A 15,110-nucleotide genomic window follows, 5' to 3' on the forward strand; every position below is an offset into this window, starting at 1 on the left:
TCTCCTCTCCACGTTTCACCCCTGCTTGTCCTCGCTGGCCGTCTCCCAGCAGAAACGAGTGCCTGGGAGCACATCCTGCCTGAAGGATGCTGGATCCGGGTCATGCCCTGGGAGAAAGCTGCCATTTGGATTCGTGCAATTTTCCTTTTCTGGGGTTGGAAAAGCTGCCTGCTGCCTGTCGGTGTGCTGCAGAGGATGGCTCGGTGCCTGCACCCTGCTCTGCACTGATGGGCAAAAAAAACAGGGAGGAAGACAACGAAGACAAAGGTGCACCAGATGATGAGATGCTTGGAAACGAGAAGATATTAAGCTGTGATAGGACAGACAGAGCCTGCAGACACAGGAACCACAGGTGGAGAGATTTCTGCATGGGGACAGCCCTACTAACTACACCCTACATGCAACCATGGGTCCTGTCAGCTGAGACACACGTACCATCCTGCTAAGGCCATAGCACAGCTTAGGCTGGGAGAGGCCTTAACAATCACCTAGTAATACCTCAGCTCCCCTCCCCATCACCAGCCCTGCACAGCCCCCAGTGCTCCCCACTCAAAGATGGGCAACACGTGTGCCTGAGCCTGCTGAGCCAGCCCACACCACTTCCCTTGTAGAGAGGAACGCGCAGGAACAAAGAGCTCCTACATCCTTCCCAAAGATAAATCAGATGCTCTAATGCAGCCCGCATCTCCAATGAATATAGGGCAGGTGTCTCTGAAGTGAAGTATTAGTTAAAGTGATGCTCTTTAAATTACATTTCGGCTATTTCAAGCAGACAGGTTGTGTGTGGGTTGCTTTTTTTTTTTTTTTTATGATCTATCTAGAGGCTTAAAAAGACACAGAGAGAAATAAATCTCCCTTCCATTAAAAACACACTACGCTCTTGCATATTTGTTCTTATCTTTGCGCTGCCTCTCCCCCGACTCAAGCACAAAGTAAGTGCTTCTGATTACTCCTTCCACACCGACACCGATCTCATTGCAGGAGCCCAGGGACAGCAGCAATGGTCGCCTGATGCCTCCACCTCCAAACTCACTGCGATTCACAGCTCAAAAGAGGAACTGAAAGCCCCAAGTTTGGGCCGAACTGCTGCTGCGGTCCCCGTATATCTCCTCCTCTCTTTGCATCCCTCTGGCCTCTTCCATCTCCTTTCGTCCCTCCTGCCCTCTCTGAGACATCTTTCACTGTTCCAGCGGCTGTGCCAATGAGACACAAAAATACAGTGTGTACTGTGGGGTCAGGTGGAAGCAATCCCGAACCACGCTTCAGCCATAAACCTTGCGAGGCGCTGGAGACACGCACGACTGCCGTGTCCTCAAATCCCCCATTTGCCTACAGAGCCTCGAGCAGTTCCTCCCCTCTGCCAGCAGTGGCTCTGCTCGCTGTTATTTTTCCTCCCCGTGCCTTGGCATCCCCAAATAATTGTTCTCCCCGTGCTTCCACCCCGAGCTCCATCAATTTCAGGAGCCTCCTCAATCCCTTTCTTTTTCGCTCGCGTTCGACTCTGGTGAAAAATAAATGGACTGAGCAGGGAGCACGGCCCTATTATCTTCTGATTAGGAGGTCTCGAGGCCAGCACTGCTACTGCTGACCAGCCCCTTTGCTCACCTGCTCATGAAGCAGGAGGTCAGCAGTGCCCGGCAGCCTCACGAGAGCCATGGGTGAGGTGATTTATGCCTCCAGATGCCGCCGCTCCTCCTGCCTCCTGAGAGCACATTGCTCAGCACACGACCCACCAGCACATCCATCATCTGGGCTGGGGCAGAGCTGCCGTCCACAGCCACCCTGTTCCCTCTTTCAGCACAACCTGGAGCTCGTGCTCCCTCCTCGGGGGCTGCAGGATTCCCCATGCTTTCCTTGCTCATCCCACAGAGCATCTCTGGTCTTGAGGCCATTACCTCTCATCCTAGTTCTTGTGTCGTGACCCTCACTGTCCATCCCACGCCTCATCACGCCTTATCCTTCAAGGAGTGGCCCAAAGGGTTAGCCCTCCGAGTTCAACGAGGCTGGAGGACAGGTTGATCCCTGCTACCTCATTTCACCTTCACAGCTGATGCGCATGGAGCTCAGTGCAGTGCCGCAGGTGCTCAGGATCTGTGCACACCGCCATATTCATTTCATGGGCTCTGCCAGAGGTGCTGGCATTAACCCTATTATCGCAGCACTCCCACAAGTTTATGAGAATACTGTTATTAAAGATGGGGGGATGAAACCCAGAGAGCAAGTGGCCCAAAAGTGCCCATTAGGACTGATGCTCAGCCAGCACCTGCATTCCCACCAGGCTGCACTGAGCACAGCGACTCACCCACACTCAGAGGTGCGATTAACATTTCATGGAGAAATTTCTACCCACATATAACGTTGGACGGAGTTAAAAGCAAAGGGAGAGGAGGGAGCACCAGCACTGCTCATTTTCCATGAGGAATGTGCCTTCGTTCCCCATTTCTCCTAAATGAAACCCTGGAGCCTTCATCTTGGCCACCCTCGCACCTCTGAGAAAGCCCTAAAAGCCACAGGGAGTTATCTTCCCCCAGAGCATCCCTTAAGTTTCCTATTTGTCTTGCTAATGCCTGGCCTCACCACGCTGCTGCCTATTCCCCCTGTGCTTGTACTTCCCACAGAAGGAAGGAATATTTTTACCCCTTCCTTCCTACTCCCCCTTTTCCTTCCACCATTTCATTTTGGAGGCTCTTTCTCCAGAGTCCCCTTTCTTTCCTCTTCCCCTTTCATTTCTCAAACCTGCAGTTCCCAGATTCAGAATCATTACTGTTTTTAACTTAGCTCGAGCCTCTTTAATTAAGTTACTTTCCATTATTTTTTATCTCGTCCATTTGTCTACATCCCCCTCACCCTCCCTCATTCCTCCCTTCCTCCCCAAGGCAGGCTGGGGATGAAATCTTACATTTCCATTTGGCTAACAATCACTTTGAATTTTTAAATGCTATTAAATTGGATCACACCGGTCAGTGGACGGGAGTTGTCGAGCTGTGATATTTACTTGTGCCAGTCAAAGGGAAATGAAATTGCAGCAGAGCAGAGGGAGGGGGGGGGGAGTGCAGATTTATTCTGCCCGCGGTCCTCGCAAGCAGGCACAATCCCTTTGGATTTCAGAGCGAGTTCAAAGGAAACTCTTACGCTCAACCATGAATGTATTGTAATGTCTTTAATAAATCAATTACTTGTTGGCAGGGAAGTGTCACCGCATCTCCAATCCTTGTAATCACCTCTGCCTTGCTGTGTTTTAAGGGCTGAAAAACCACCGAGGTGGAAGGGGAGCTGGGGGGAGGAGTGGGGCAGGGCAGAAAGAAGGGGGGGGGGAAAGATAAAGAAACTTCTGCATCACCTGGCCAAAAAAAAAAAACCAACCAAAAAAAAAAACCCAAAACAGAGAGAATGAAAGCTTCAGAAGGACACACACTCCCTCCTGCTGCATGTTACTCGGGCAGGATTTGTGCTCCCGCCTCCAGGAGGGTGCTGCTATTCCAATTTCACTAAAAGAGGCCTTTTTGAGCTGGAAAATTTGCTAAAAAGCAGGCGAGCAGGATTTGATTACAAAGCAGTCCCGGCCAAATCCAGCCCCTCCTCCTCTCTCTCTGCTGACAATATCCTCCCCTCCACAACAACAATAATCTGAGCACAAACAGACACCAAGCTTTTCAGAAAGTAATGAACTCCGGCTGGAGCCAAGGCAGGAAGGGTTTAATGTTTAGCTCAGAAAGCTTGGCGAGGCCATCAATTATATAGCCCTGCTGCTGAAGGAGCAAAAAATATTATTTCAGACAGACATGGCCAAGAAGAAAAGATAGGGAAGGAAAACACTGCTAGAAAGAATTAATTCCGTGAGCCAAGTGTTTGCAAAAGAGTGGTGGGATGAAAGCTGGAGCTCTCAGGATGGAGAGAACGAGGGATTACAGAGGGCATGGTATGGAGGGACATCTCTACTGACCCCCAGAACTGTAAGGGGAGCCCTTGGGGTGTCTATATGGGGCTGCCATCTTCACCCCTTGCTCCACGTTTTGATCCAGCTCCATCATCAGGGCCAGAAAGCCCACACCAGAAATATTTCAGGATCTGTATTTCATGGATTCATGGAACCACCAAGGTTGGAAGAGACCTCCAAGATCATGAGGTCCAACCGTCCACTCGTTTCCACACGCACGTCCCAAAGGTCCTATTTCCCCACCTCTTTTCAAGGCTCTTTGCCTTCTCGTTCCCTACTTGCCTTCTGTAAATCCTTCTTCCTCACTGCACCACCGAAAAACAAAAATAAAGCCAGCAGGACGACAGCACAAAGCTCCCAGCACGTGTCCCCCCAGTCCCCAATCTCATTTTCCACATTTCAACCTCTCCAAAGCAAAAACACCCCGTTTCCCCCCATTGCTCTCCCATAGGCTCTGTGACCCCTCCAGCCCGTCCTTAAGCTCGCGGATATTTGTCGAGCTTTTCCAGCAGCTGTTCCCTTGGCCTCTCCTTTATCTCCAGCATTGTGTTCACATCTGCTTCCCACTCTGCCTCCTTTTCCCTGCCGCTGGGAGCCGGGTTTTAAATCACAGCTCAGCGCTCCGGCTGCCAGATGCGGATTTCATACTGCCCAGCATGCTCCGTTTGGATAGGTATCCAAAGGCCGTGTGCAAGCTCCTCTGCTTCTTTTTCTCTTTTCCCCTCCTCCCTTTTGGCCACAGAGCCAGCTTGGCTCGGGATCCGTGTTCTGACACCTGGTTGCTGGCAGCTCGCAGCCCTGGCACCGATGCGCTGCGTGCGGCTCCGTGATAGGGATGGGGAGGGCAGCGTGACCCAGCCAGGCTATCAGGGATGTGCTGGTGGCCGTCCCCACGTGGGTGGGCAGCTGTCCCACCACTGCGTCCCCACAGCTCTGCTTGGAGGTCTGGTCGAGCCCGGCTCTGGGATTTGCACGTTAGCAAAGCAGAGCTCTGGACAGCATCGTGCAGGAGACGCGTTTCAGGAGATGTGTTCAGGACATCGCCATCTGCAGCCTCACTCCCTGCCTCTGAGTGCTGGGATTTTGGCAGAGCGACGCAGCAAAAGCCCCGGGGAGCAAACAGACGGGAGCACATGGGAGGATGCTGCACTGCTGTCCGGGACAAAACTCCTTTTTCAGATTGTCTTTCCATGCTACAAAACAAGCGGAGGCAGCACTCCGTAACATGCAGACTCACTCCCCCTAAACTCATTTTCTCATTGCAAGATTACACCCTCGGCCCCCTGGACTCTGCATCCTGCACCTAGGGTGTCCCCACGGGTACTGCCCTGGGTATGCCAATGGTGAAGGCAACACCGAGCTGACCAAACCTGCTGCAACAGACTGCTGCTGCTGGACCTGACTCCGGGGGGACTGGCCAGAAAATCAGCACTAAAGGCCAAAAAGAAGAGCCAGATTAAAGTATCAACTCAGAATTTATGCTCAGGACTTAAGGTTTAATAATGCAACAGAAAATCAATATTTAATAAAGCAAATGATGGAGAAAAACAGTGAATGGGAGATGAGCTGCTGCTCCTGTTTTCAAACATGTGAGTCCCGGAGGAGCCGGGTTGGCAGGATGGATGTGACACCAGATTGCCACGCGAGCTGGCACGCGGGGCGCGAGGTCCCACCGCTTCCAACCGTGGTGTCAAGGGGCTCGCAGGTCTTTTATTAAAGGACAAACAAGGAATTAGAGCGGTGGTCAGAGTCCAAATACCCATGGACAGCGACCAAATGCTGATGCACAAGGGGAGCCAAGCAGCTGTCTTGCTGAGCGGGCCCAGATTTGCACTCGGGATAGAGAAATGCAGGCAGACGGGCAGCACCGTGCCCAGGCTCCGAACGCACCGAGCGGGGTTGGCCAGGATCTGCTGACAAACATGGGGAGAGCAGCAGGGTTTGGAGCACTGAAACCCTCCTGCCAAGCCAGGATGCTCTCCTGACGTGCAGGAGAGGGGACGGGGGTGGTAATTGTGGGGTAGCAGCGAGCACGCTGGGCATCGTGCTGCCTGCCAGGCACGGTGACAAAGCGAGCGCACAGCGAGGGATGCGACAAGGATGCGGGGACAGAGCAGCGGCTCTGACTCCCTCCCCTGGAGCTGAGAGCAAACTGCACTCGGTGTGCACGGCACATCGGGATGCTGTCCTGTGCCTGCACACAGCACTCAGCTGTCACCTGAGTCCTTCTGCTGCACGCTGAGGACTGAGAGCTGCCTTAACGGTGCACCCAAACCCGACCAACGCACCCAAGCCCTACAAATGCATTCAAACCCTACAGGTGCACTCAAGCCCTACAAACGCACCCAAGTCCAACGACAGCACCCATATCCTACAAATGCACCCAACCTGTGCTAAGGCCCCAATTTTAGATTTAGGGTTCTTATCTGAGAAACTGGATGCGCCCTCGGTGCTGCACAGAACACTGATGCCCAATGCTGAGCTGCAAAGTGCTCCCGAAATGACCACCACTGCTCTTCCTCCCTCTTCGTGCCACCTCCTGCTCTATGCCCACCCACCTCCACCCCAGGAACGAGTGATAGCAGCAGGGTGAGCTTTCCTCATGCTGAGAAGCCAGAAAAGCATTTTTTGCCCGGCCCTTCCCCACCCGGGCAACGCTGGGTGCCGCCTGGGGTGCACAGGGCTCACCCATGGGCGCAGGGATGCACAGAGCTGCAGAGATTGCACCTCATCCCCTCGGGCAAACTCAGCATCGCTAAGTCTGGGGACTCGGGGTAAGCCCTCCCAGCGTGGCTCATGGTTACAGGGGCTCAGCTCTGCCCCGTGCCCTTGGACGGAGCCCCCGCGTCACCGCAGCGTGCCGGGTTGCCGTGCCTGGCCCTGCGGCGCGGCCGTAATTTGTAGCTATGTGCTGGGATCCTTCACGATGAAAGATGACACATAAATATAAAACGTTATCGCTCCATAACAGCCACATGCTATAAAACGCCGGGCAGAAGGATCTGGAACTAGACAGAGGCAGTGCTTTAAATCCTTCCCCGCAGAGTTACTACCGCTAAAACAACAGCCCTGCTCCGAAGAGAGCTCCGGCACCGAGGGAGAAAAGCTCCGATAACAGCGCCCGACGGCGGAGTTGGGTGAACAGAGCGACTTCAGTGACCTTCCCATGCTCACAGCAGCACCGACTCCTCCATCCATCCCCGCTGTGCTGTGCCGGTGCCTCGGTGTTACTATAGGAACGATACGCGCTGCTCCCCGTGATCCCCTACAGCGACTCGGCCGCCGCCATCGCGATAACAGCGCTGTCGCCGCGGTAACATCACACTGCTGAGGTCTCACTGTTCTCCCCTTAATTTTATTGTCGTTAAGATTAAATTGCAATAATGTTATTGAGCTGCCATTAGCGTTGCCGTGGTAACAATAACATTAAGGCAGCGCTATCGCGTTACCGCGGTCCTGCCGCTCCGCCGCAAATATTTTCATGTGGTAAAACAAAAGAGATGACTGCAGTAACATTACATGGCAGCCACCTCATTAACCCGCTGCTGGCTTCTCCAGGATGAACACTACTCTGGGACCCGTGCATGGCGGCGGGGAGACACGCAGCTCTCCGGGACGCATCCCTTGGGATGGAGGAGGATGCAAGTGCTGCTGAAACCCAACGCCCTCCTCCAGCTCTGCTTGGAGAGCGCCGAGGTTTTGCAGAGCATTTGCAGAGCTGCTGCTGAATGGCTCCAGGTGATGCAGGTGACCTCCCCCTGAAAGCCTTCGCTGAGGACGGGTGAACGGAGCTGCTGGGAGCTTGCGTGCTCAGAAAGGCTCAAAGAGGAGCAGGCTCTTGCTTTGCAGAGAGGAGTGACCCGAGGGCAACCTGCGCACTGGGAGTAGCGAAGAGTTGCACCGAGCTCGCCTCGCCACCACCAAAGCACGCATGGCTGAGGCTGGGAGGGATGGAAACAGGGGAGCTACACAGTGCTGGGAGATGGGAACGGCCCCAATGGGATCACTGCATGCCTCCATGTACCTGGGATGTCACAGCTCTGTGGTGCGGGGTCTGCATTGGCACTGCTTAGAGGGACCCGTGTTAGCAGTTCACCAGGGGACAGAACCAGTAGGCATCCTTCCCTTCATTGCTCTCTTTGTAACAGGGACACCACCAAATAGCATTCACCATCCCATCCCTTCCACTTTTAACTCCCTGGGCCAGTGCTCCCAGGAAGGAGGATGCACAGCAGGACACGTCCCCGGTGGAGGCCAGCACACTTGGTCCCTCTAGCACCAGGAGAGCCTGAAACTGCAGCGACAGCAGGGACAAGTGCTCGGTGCAACTTCTGGAGCCTCTTTTCCCCCCTCCTGCCCCACACTGTAATTGCTAATTAATAATAACGCTCAGCTTTCAGATAGTGCATTCCATCTTCAAAGACCTCTGTCGACATTACCAAATTAATCCTCATCAACCCCCCTGTGAAGTAGGTGACAATTATTATCTCTGCCTTGCAGATGTTAAATTGATTTGCAAAGGGGTCAAGTGACTCTTGGGGGCCGGGACAGCCTGCCCAGCCCCAAGCTGGGTACCCAGCCACATGGGTCCAACCTGTGGGGTAAACCCCCAAAATCCCATTACTTGCCCCAGAAGAAGTGACCATACCTGGCACCCATCATGGGGAAGCATCCCCATCTGCCCTGTTTTCCCTGCAAGTCACCTTTGAACAAGAGCAAATACAGATTCAGGGTCTGATCCTCCCAGCCTGCACTACTATGCAGACCCTTCCTCACCCACGTCAGTGCCAGGCAGTGAGCAGCAGTGCCCTCGAAAAGTTATTTCCAACCTCCCACGAGCCAAAGGGGCTTATGACATCAAAGGAAAATTAAATGGGCATAGTTCAGGGCTTGAAACAAAGCTGGGGTGGGGCTGCGAGCCCCATCAGCTGCTTTATCTCTCCAGAACACACCTTGGCAGTGATGCTACGGGGCAGCAGTGATGCTGTGGGGTGACAGTGAAGCTCAGGGTGAGGTGCCACCCCAGTGCCAGCTCCCACCCCATGGCACTTGTGTCCACTGCCCCTGACTCCAGCAAGCAGGTAATTAGTTCCCATATGAAAGCAGGGATTTGCAGATTAAGCCCGGCCCAGGAAAGAGTGGGAAAACTCATTTACACCAAACAAAAGGGGAGGGGTGATTACTTGCAACAGTGACAACAGAAAGAGCCAGACAGGGCCAAAGAAAGTGATAAAGCAACGGGAGGTGCTAATATCCCCCAGTTGCATTCCCTTTTTTCTAATTTTTTCCTCCTTCCTTTCTAAGCACTAAAACTCCACCATTTTCTATCATGCAAATTCGCGTGTCTAAGTGAGATTAAACTCCGGCAGCACCGTCCCTCCTTCACCAAGTCCATTTCCAGTGCCGAGATAAGGCCAACTTTCCATAATGCATCTTACAAGGCAGTGGGAGTGTTATGCAGGCGCGCGTCGGAGCCGGCTTATTATCAATACAAATAAGAGCTTTCCAGACACCGTCCTCCTCCTCCTTCTCCTCTCGCTTTTCAGCCCAGCGACCTGGAGAACAGAGGCTTAAATAGCTGGAGTGCCCTGGGGGAGAGGGAGAAGGAGCTGTGTGTTAAATAAACCCACGTGGGGAAGGAGGAGAGGAGAGCGATGCTCTTCAAAGGTCAGTGGGGCCAAGCTGAAGCCTCCTTCTCTGCCCTGGGTTTGCACATCTCTCTACATGCAGAGTTTGCTCACAGAAGGATGGCAGAACCATTCAGGTTGGAAAAGACCACTGGGACCACCACGTCCAGCCCCAACACATCCCACTGTGCCCACAGAGCATGCCATATCTCTGCTGCCCTTCAACACCTCCAGGGACGGTGACCCCGACAACACCCAAGCGGGGCTTCGCTGGGTGCTGTCTCCCCATCTTCACCCCAAACCCCACGTGTGCCCTCAGGGTCTGAGCACACTGCAGACAACACGGATGGCAATGCATCTCTGCGCTGTGGTCCTGCCCCTCCTGAGAAGAAATCCGTGCTGAACAATTGGGATGTGCAGGGGCCGCCTCCCAGACAACGTGGGCACTGCCCCAGTGCTTCATTTTCGGCACTGAACAGGCAGGAGGTGGCTGGGAGCTTGTTTCCTGCACTTTGCACCTTTGGCAGTGATGCTGCTGTCTCACATCAATTTCGCATCACCAACACCGAGCCTGACCTCACTTGAAACAGTCCCCAAAATAGCAGGTCTGAACTTTGATGCATTCAGTGCCATGGGGCTGTTGTCTCGTTCCTGGGCTCATTTGTCCCATATTAGTGCTGTGGCTCTGTGGCAGAAGGAGGGGGAGATGTGCTGATCTGCTATTCCTGGATCAGCAGCCATCACCTTTTGCCTTTCAGGGGAAGGATTTCAAGAGTGACAAGCGTTTCTGAAAGCCTGACCAAGAAGGAAAGGTGGGAGAAAGAGGGCTCGAGTCGGTACAGAAAGAAGGTGGCTTGAGGGGCAACATGATAACGACCTTCCCAAAAGCAAAAGGTTGTAACAAAAAGGACATTGATCAATTGTTCCCCACGTCCGCTGGGGATAGGACGAGAAAAACTCCACTTCATTTGCAACAAAGAAGGTGTAAGTTAGATATTAGGCATAGCCATACATTCCCTAATTATAAATGTAGCAGAGCAGTAGAATAGATTGTCTGGGGAGATGGAAGAACCTGCTTCGTTAGAGACTTTCAAGAATAGCTCTCACAAATGTTTGCCAGTGCTGTCCCTGCCTCGTTGCAGGGGGACAGGCTAAATTAGCTCTGGAGGTGCCTTCTTCCCACCTATTTTTGGATCTCAGCCATCAATAGAGCCAACCTAGAAATAAATGTGCAGCGCTTCCCTTGCTGCAGCGCGGCCATCCTCGGGTTCCCAATGGCATTCAGTTGCCTCTCCCCCCCACTGCCATAAAGGACCATTTCCAACGCTCATATCCTACAGAAAGCTCCTTCTCCCACCCTGTCCCTCTTCTGTCTTTTGCTCTTTCCCTCACAAACCCACCCGCTCCAGAAGCCCCAGGAGTGATGCCTGAGCTCCAAGCTCCCTCCATACGGACACCCCCTGCTCCTGGGGGCAGGACAACGCTCACTTCACACCCTGTCCTGGCTCACTGCTGCAGAACACGCTGTTGCCACATTCCACCCAAGAAAGGGCTGAGTGAGCCAAGCAGTAACTCCTGAAATAAGGGGCCAAGATCCTGAGAGAAAGCATTTCCACCAGCAGCAGCAAGGATGCTCAGTGCATTGCAGTGCTGAAGCCACCACCGAGTCCTCCAGTACCCAACAGTACCACTGCAGGGAATTAAGACGTGACCTTTACCTCCTGTATCCAAACATCTCTCCCTAATGCAAGACACAGGAGGGATGAGCCTGGGTGTCTGGTGATACAGGAAACTGGTCAGGAAACTGGAATCAGAAGGGAGCCAATATAAATTGCATCAGCCCAGCGCCTGATAGCGCCTTCGGAACTTGCGGGTGATCGACTTCAGCTTAAGAAATGCAGGCAGGTAATAACAGATTGCGAGATAAACAGCAAGGACCCGGGATGGCAACACATCCGCTTTCTCTCCGTGGTTAATGGAGACGGAGAAAGTCCGGCTGTGTTTAGTTTGCTTGATTGCTCGGAGAGGAGAGACAGAACGGAAGGGGAAGGAGGGGGGAAAGGGTGGGTTTGGGTTTTTCCCCCCCTTCTATTCATTAGGCTGTCAATTAAGCTCAGGCCTGGCATATTGACGGCGGATTAGCTCAACCCAGCTCTGTGTACAAGACCAATGCCTTTTTAACCCAGCTTGTTTCCAAATCAATACACCCATCGGCATTCGAAAATTAGCCCGAGATGAGATTCCAATACTCGAGTTGGTGTGTCATGCTAAGAGGGCTTCTGGCCAAATCACAGAAGACGCAGGAGCAAGAAAACGGGTTGCTAGCAAGGATCAGAAATCCTCCATCGATCCCCCATGGGCTGTCTCCATGCAGCAGGAGTGTGTCCCTACACCTGCAGAGCTGTGCCCATCCATCCCCACGGGGGTCCATGGGCTCACACTCACCGAGATGTGCTTGGCCATCACAAGCTCCACCACCCCACGCCATCCCTCCTCCTCCTCGCCGTTTGAACACACAAACACATATTGTTGCTAGGCATACACACACCCCCACACAGTACACAAATCTGCTTGCTCTTTCTTTTCCCCCAACACAAATTTTACTTTAAGCGTTGCCTCCAGCATTGGTTAAAAAAAAAAAAAAACACAAAAAAAAGCATCAAAATACAACAACAACAAAAAAAACCACATCAATGTGGGTTTAGCACTATTTTGGGAGGCAGAGATGCCTGTACCAGAGTCTCATGACTACTACATCTAAGTTTGGTAAATGTGACTGCAAACATCATAGAGTCATTAAGGTGAGAAAAGACCACTAGGATCATCAGCTCCAACCGTCGGCTCACTGCCACCATGCCTGCACTCAAGCACTGCCCAACCTCGTGTGGACTCTCCAAGCCTGGATCACCTTCCCAAGGTGTCTTCACAGCAGGAGCAACGTGAGGAGCAGACAGCATGGCAAAAAGGAGGAGAAAGTCGGAGCGCTGAGCCCACCCCCTCCTCCAAACCCCTTCCCCTTACCTTGCACAATGAGATGCACGCGCGATGTCTTGGGGTGATTGTCTGTCTGCACAGAGCAGGTGTAGGGCCCCTCATCGTACACATCCACGTCGTGGATCTGGATGCTGTACTGGGTTTTGGTGTTGGCCAGGAGCACCACCCTCGGGTCCAAGCACCACTTGTCATTGCCGGCATAGAGGATGCTGCTGCGGTTCAGCCAGGCCACGCGGGTGACGCGGTTGTCCACGGAGCACCTGTGGGCACAGCAGATCTGTCAGCATGCTGCCATCACTCCTTCCCAGCCCCGCTCCTCCTCTCACCACTGATTTTAGAAGCTTCGGGCACTGAGCACTGTGCTCAGGGCACTGATATCCATCTAAACTGGCTCAAGAGCTTTCCCCGCGAGCTTCACGGTGACTGCAGATCACAGCCACGCCGTCCAACCTACAGCCCCCATGTTTCCCTTTGCTCCTCGCCCCAAACCTCCACGCTGACCTCAAACCACAGCTCTTGGGAGGACACGGGCAGCTCCCTGCTGCCCAAACCACCGCTTCTCCCCACAACCATCAGGTCCCACAGTCAGGCAGAGCAGGGCAGGGAGAGCAGCTCGCTGTGCTTCACAACGGAGCGGGGAGAATTCATCTCAGGGGAATTCCAGCTCTGAAACGCCCTGAAGAGAAACATGGAGCTTGCCATTTGTCCCCAATGTCAGCTCTTCCTTCCCATCACCTGCATCCTTGCATCTCCTCCACTTTAGCTCACCCAGCTAAACGTTTCAGCCACCTCCGAAGACAACACGGTGCAAACCTAAGAGGAGCCCGCAGCTCCATCCCCATACCCACACATCACTTTTGCATCCTGCCACAAGGGTCCCAGCCCCGAGACTGCCTGCTCTGCAGACCCTTCCTCAGGCAGCAGAAACAACCAGATCCCAAAGCCAGCTTCTTCCCAAGCACGCTGGAGATTACAGAACCCAGTGGAGCTTTGCTGGATGCCAGTGACGGCGGATAATGTCCCTCCATAAAACCACTCAGCCTAAGCTCCACTGTTTATTATCTCCCCCATCTACTCCATTCTTTGTGCACTGGCTGGGATGCAAATTCACTTCGGAGGTGCCCAAAGAGAGCAGCAGTCTCTGGGAGCTGTGCAGGGCAGCAAGGGGAGGCAGCACCCCATGGAAACGGCCCAGCTCTTTCCATGGGAAGCAGGGAACAAGCTGCGAGATGTGCCCCCTCCTGCGTGCAGTGAATCTTGTTCAAGCTGGAGTTGGCCTTGGTGGGGCACAGTCCACCTCCATGAGCCTCCTCCTCCTCCTCAGGGGTTTGTGCACCTCACATGGACTTGCACGGAGTGTTTACAAGAAGAGCCACACCACCCCCAGTTCGTTTCCACGTCCCGACTCTCCCCAGGAGGTGGGCGATGCCATTATTCCCATCCTATAGGCGTGGGAAGGAGATGCAGAGAAGCGTGTGGTCGTGAGAGCTGACTGTGCTCAGCTCTGCCAAGCAGACACCCCGGGGACAAACCGCCTCCTCTCCTCCATCCTTCTCTTGGAGCTATCCCTGCAGCTGCAGAAGGAGCTGGAAAACCACCCTGACCCAAACACCCAATGTCTGGAGGAAGGAGATGTGAGTGCCCATCGAGGGGGACAGCCCAAGGTGACGGGGGACATCCGAACCCTGAGGATGTGTCAGGACCCAAGCAGTCCAACCATCCTCCCTCTCTGCTGCAAAAAACATCTGATAAATTAAACTATTTCACTGCTGTTCCATAATGATATGACGATAATAATAAATTAAATGCAGGCAGATTTTTATTATCTTCATAAAAAAAAAAAGTGATAGATTCAGCCTGGGCTGAACACCAAGATCTCTGCTCTTGCTTGCTCTCAGCTGCTTTACAACTTGAGTAAAAGCTGAGAACTGAGTCTCTCAAGTCGAGTAAGACTTGGGATTTCACCCCAAAGGACAGCTTTATTGTACTGTGCTCTGGGTCTCAACGCTGGCAGCTGAGACCGATGGGGTCTGAACAAAACACAGGTGGGCATTCGGTCTTTGGCTGTGGCCTGCCCATCCCAAAGCAACACAATGGCTCCTGCAGTGCTCCCACACAAGAACCTGGATGTCCACCCCTCTGCTAAAGCTGGATTGCTGGGTGATGGGAACCCTGAATCCAGCGCTGAGGAGCCATAAGCAGGCTGAGCTGAAAATATATATATTTCCTCCCTCCTCCTGCACGCCAGCTTTTTTGTGAAATGCATCAGTTTGGAGATCCCTGGATAATAATGGAGCCAGACAGTGTGTAATCCAAGCATTCCCTCTATCATCTGGGCATTTAAGTGCTTTTGAGAAGCAACGGGGCTCAGGTAACGCATGAGGCAACAGTGAAATAAGTGCTTTCGCCCTTCACAGCACCCGGTCGCAATCTCTCCTTATCACCCAGACACGCTCCTCTGTCCCTGGGATCGGCAAGCTTAAACTTGTTATTTTATTTTCTTTCCTCCCTCTCCAAGCTCCCCAGTCAATATATGCCATACACTGCGGAAT

General features: G+C 53.1%; 1 protein-coding gene across 11 annotated transcripts in view; it reads right to left on the reverse strand.

The window, feature by feature from the left end:
* The window catches only part of LOC136049962 (protein CEPU-1), a 233,544-nt gene that overhangs the window by 30,180 nt on the left and 188,254 nt on the right, over positions 1-15,110 (reverse strand). For all 11 annotated transcript variants that reach the window (XM_065738558.1, XM_065738561.1, XM_065738567.1 and 8 more), the window contains one exon: positions 12,586-12,818. In XM_065738558.1, the coding sequence (XP_065594630.1) occupies positions 12,586-12,818 (233 nt within the window). The remainder of the gene's footprint in view (positions 1-12,585; positions 12,819-15,110) is intronic.

Source organism: Cyrtonyx montezumae, unplaced genomic scaffold, assembly GCF_038088225.1.
Source record: "Cyrtonyx montezumae isolate F1298 unplaced genomic scaffold, pur_monq_1.0 scaffold_22, whole genome shotgun sequence".
NCBI classification, from domain to species: domain Eukaryota; kingdom Metazoa; phylum Chordata; class Aves; order Galliformes; family Odontophoridae; genus Cyrtonyx; species Cyrtonyx montezumae.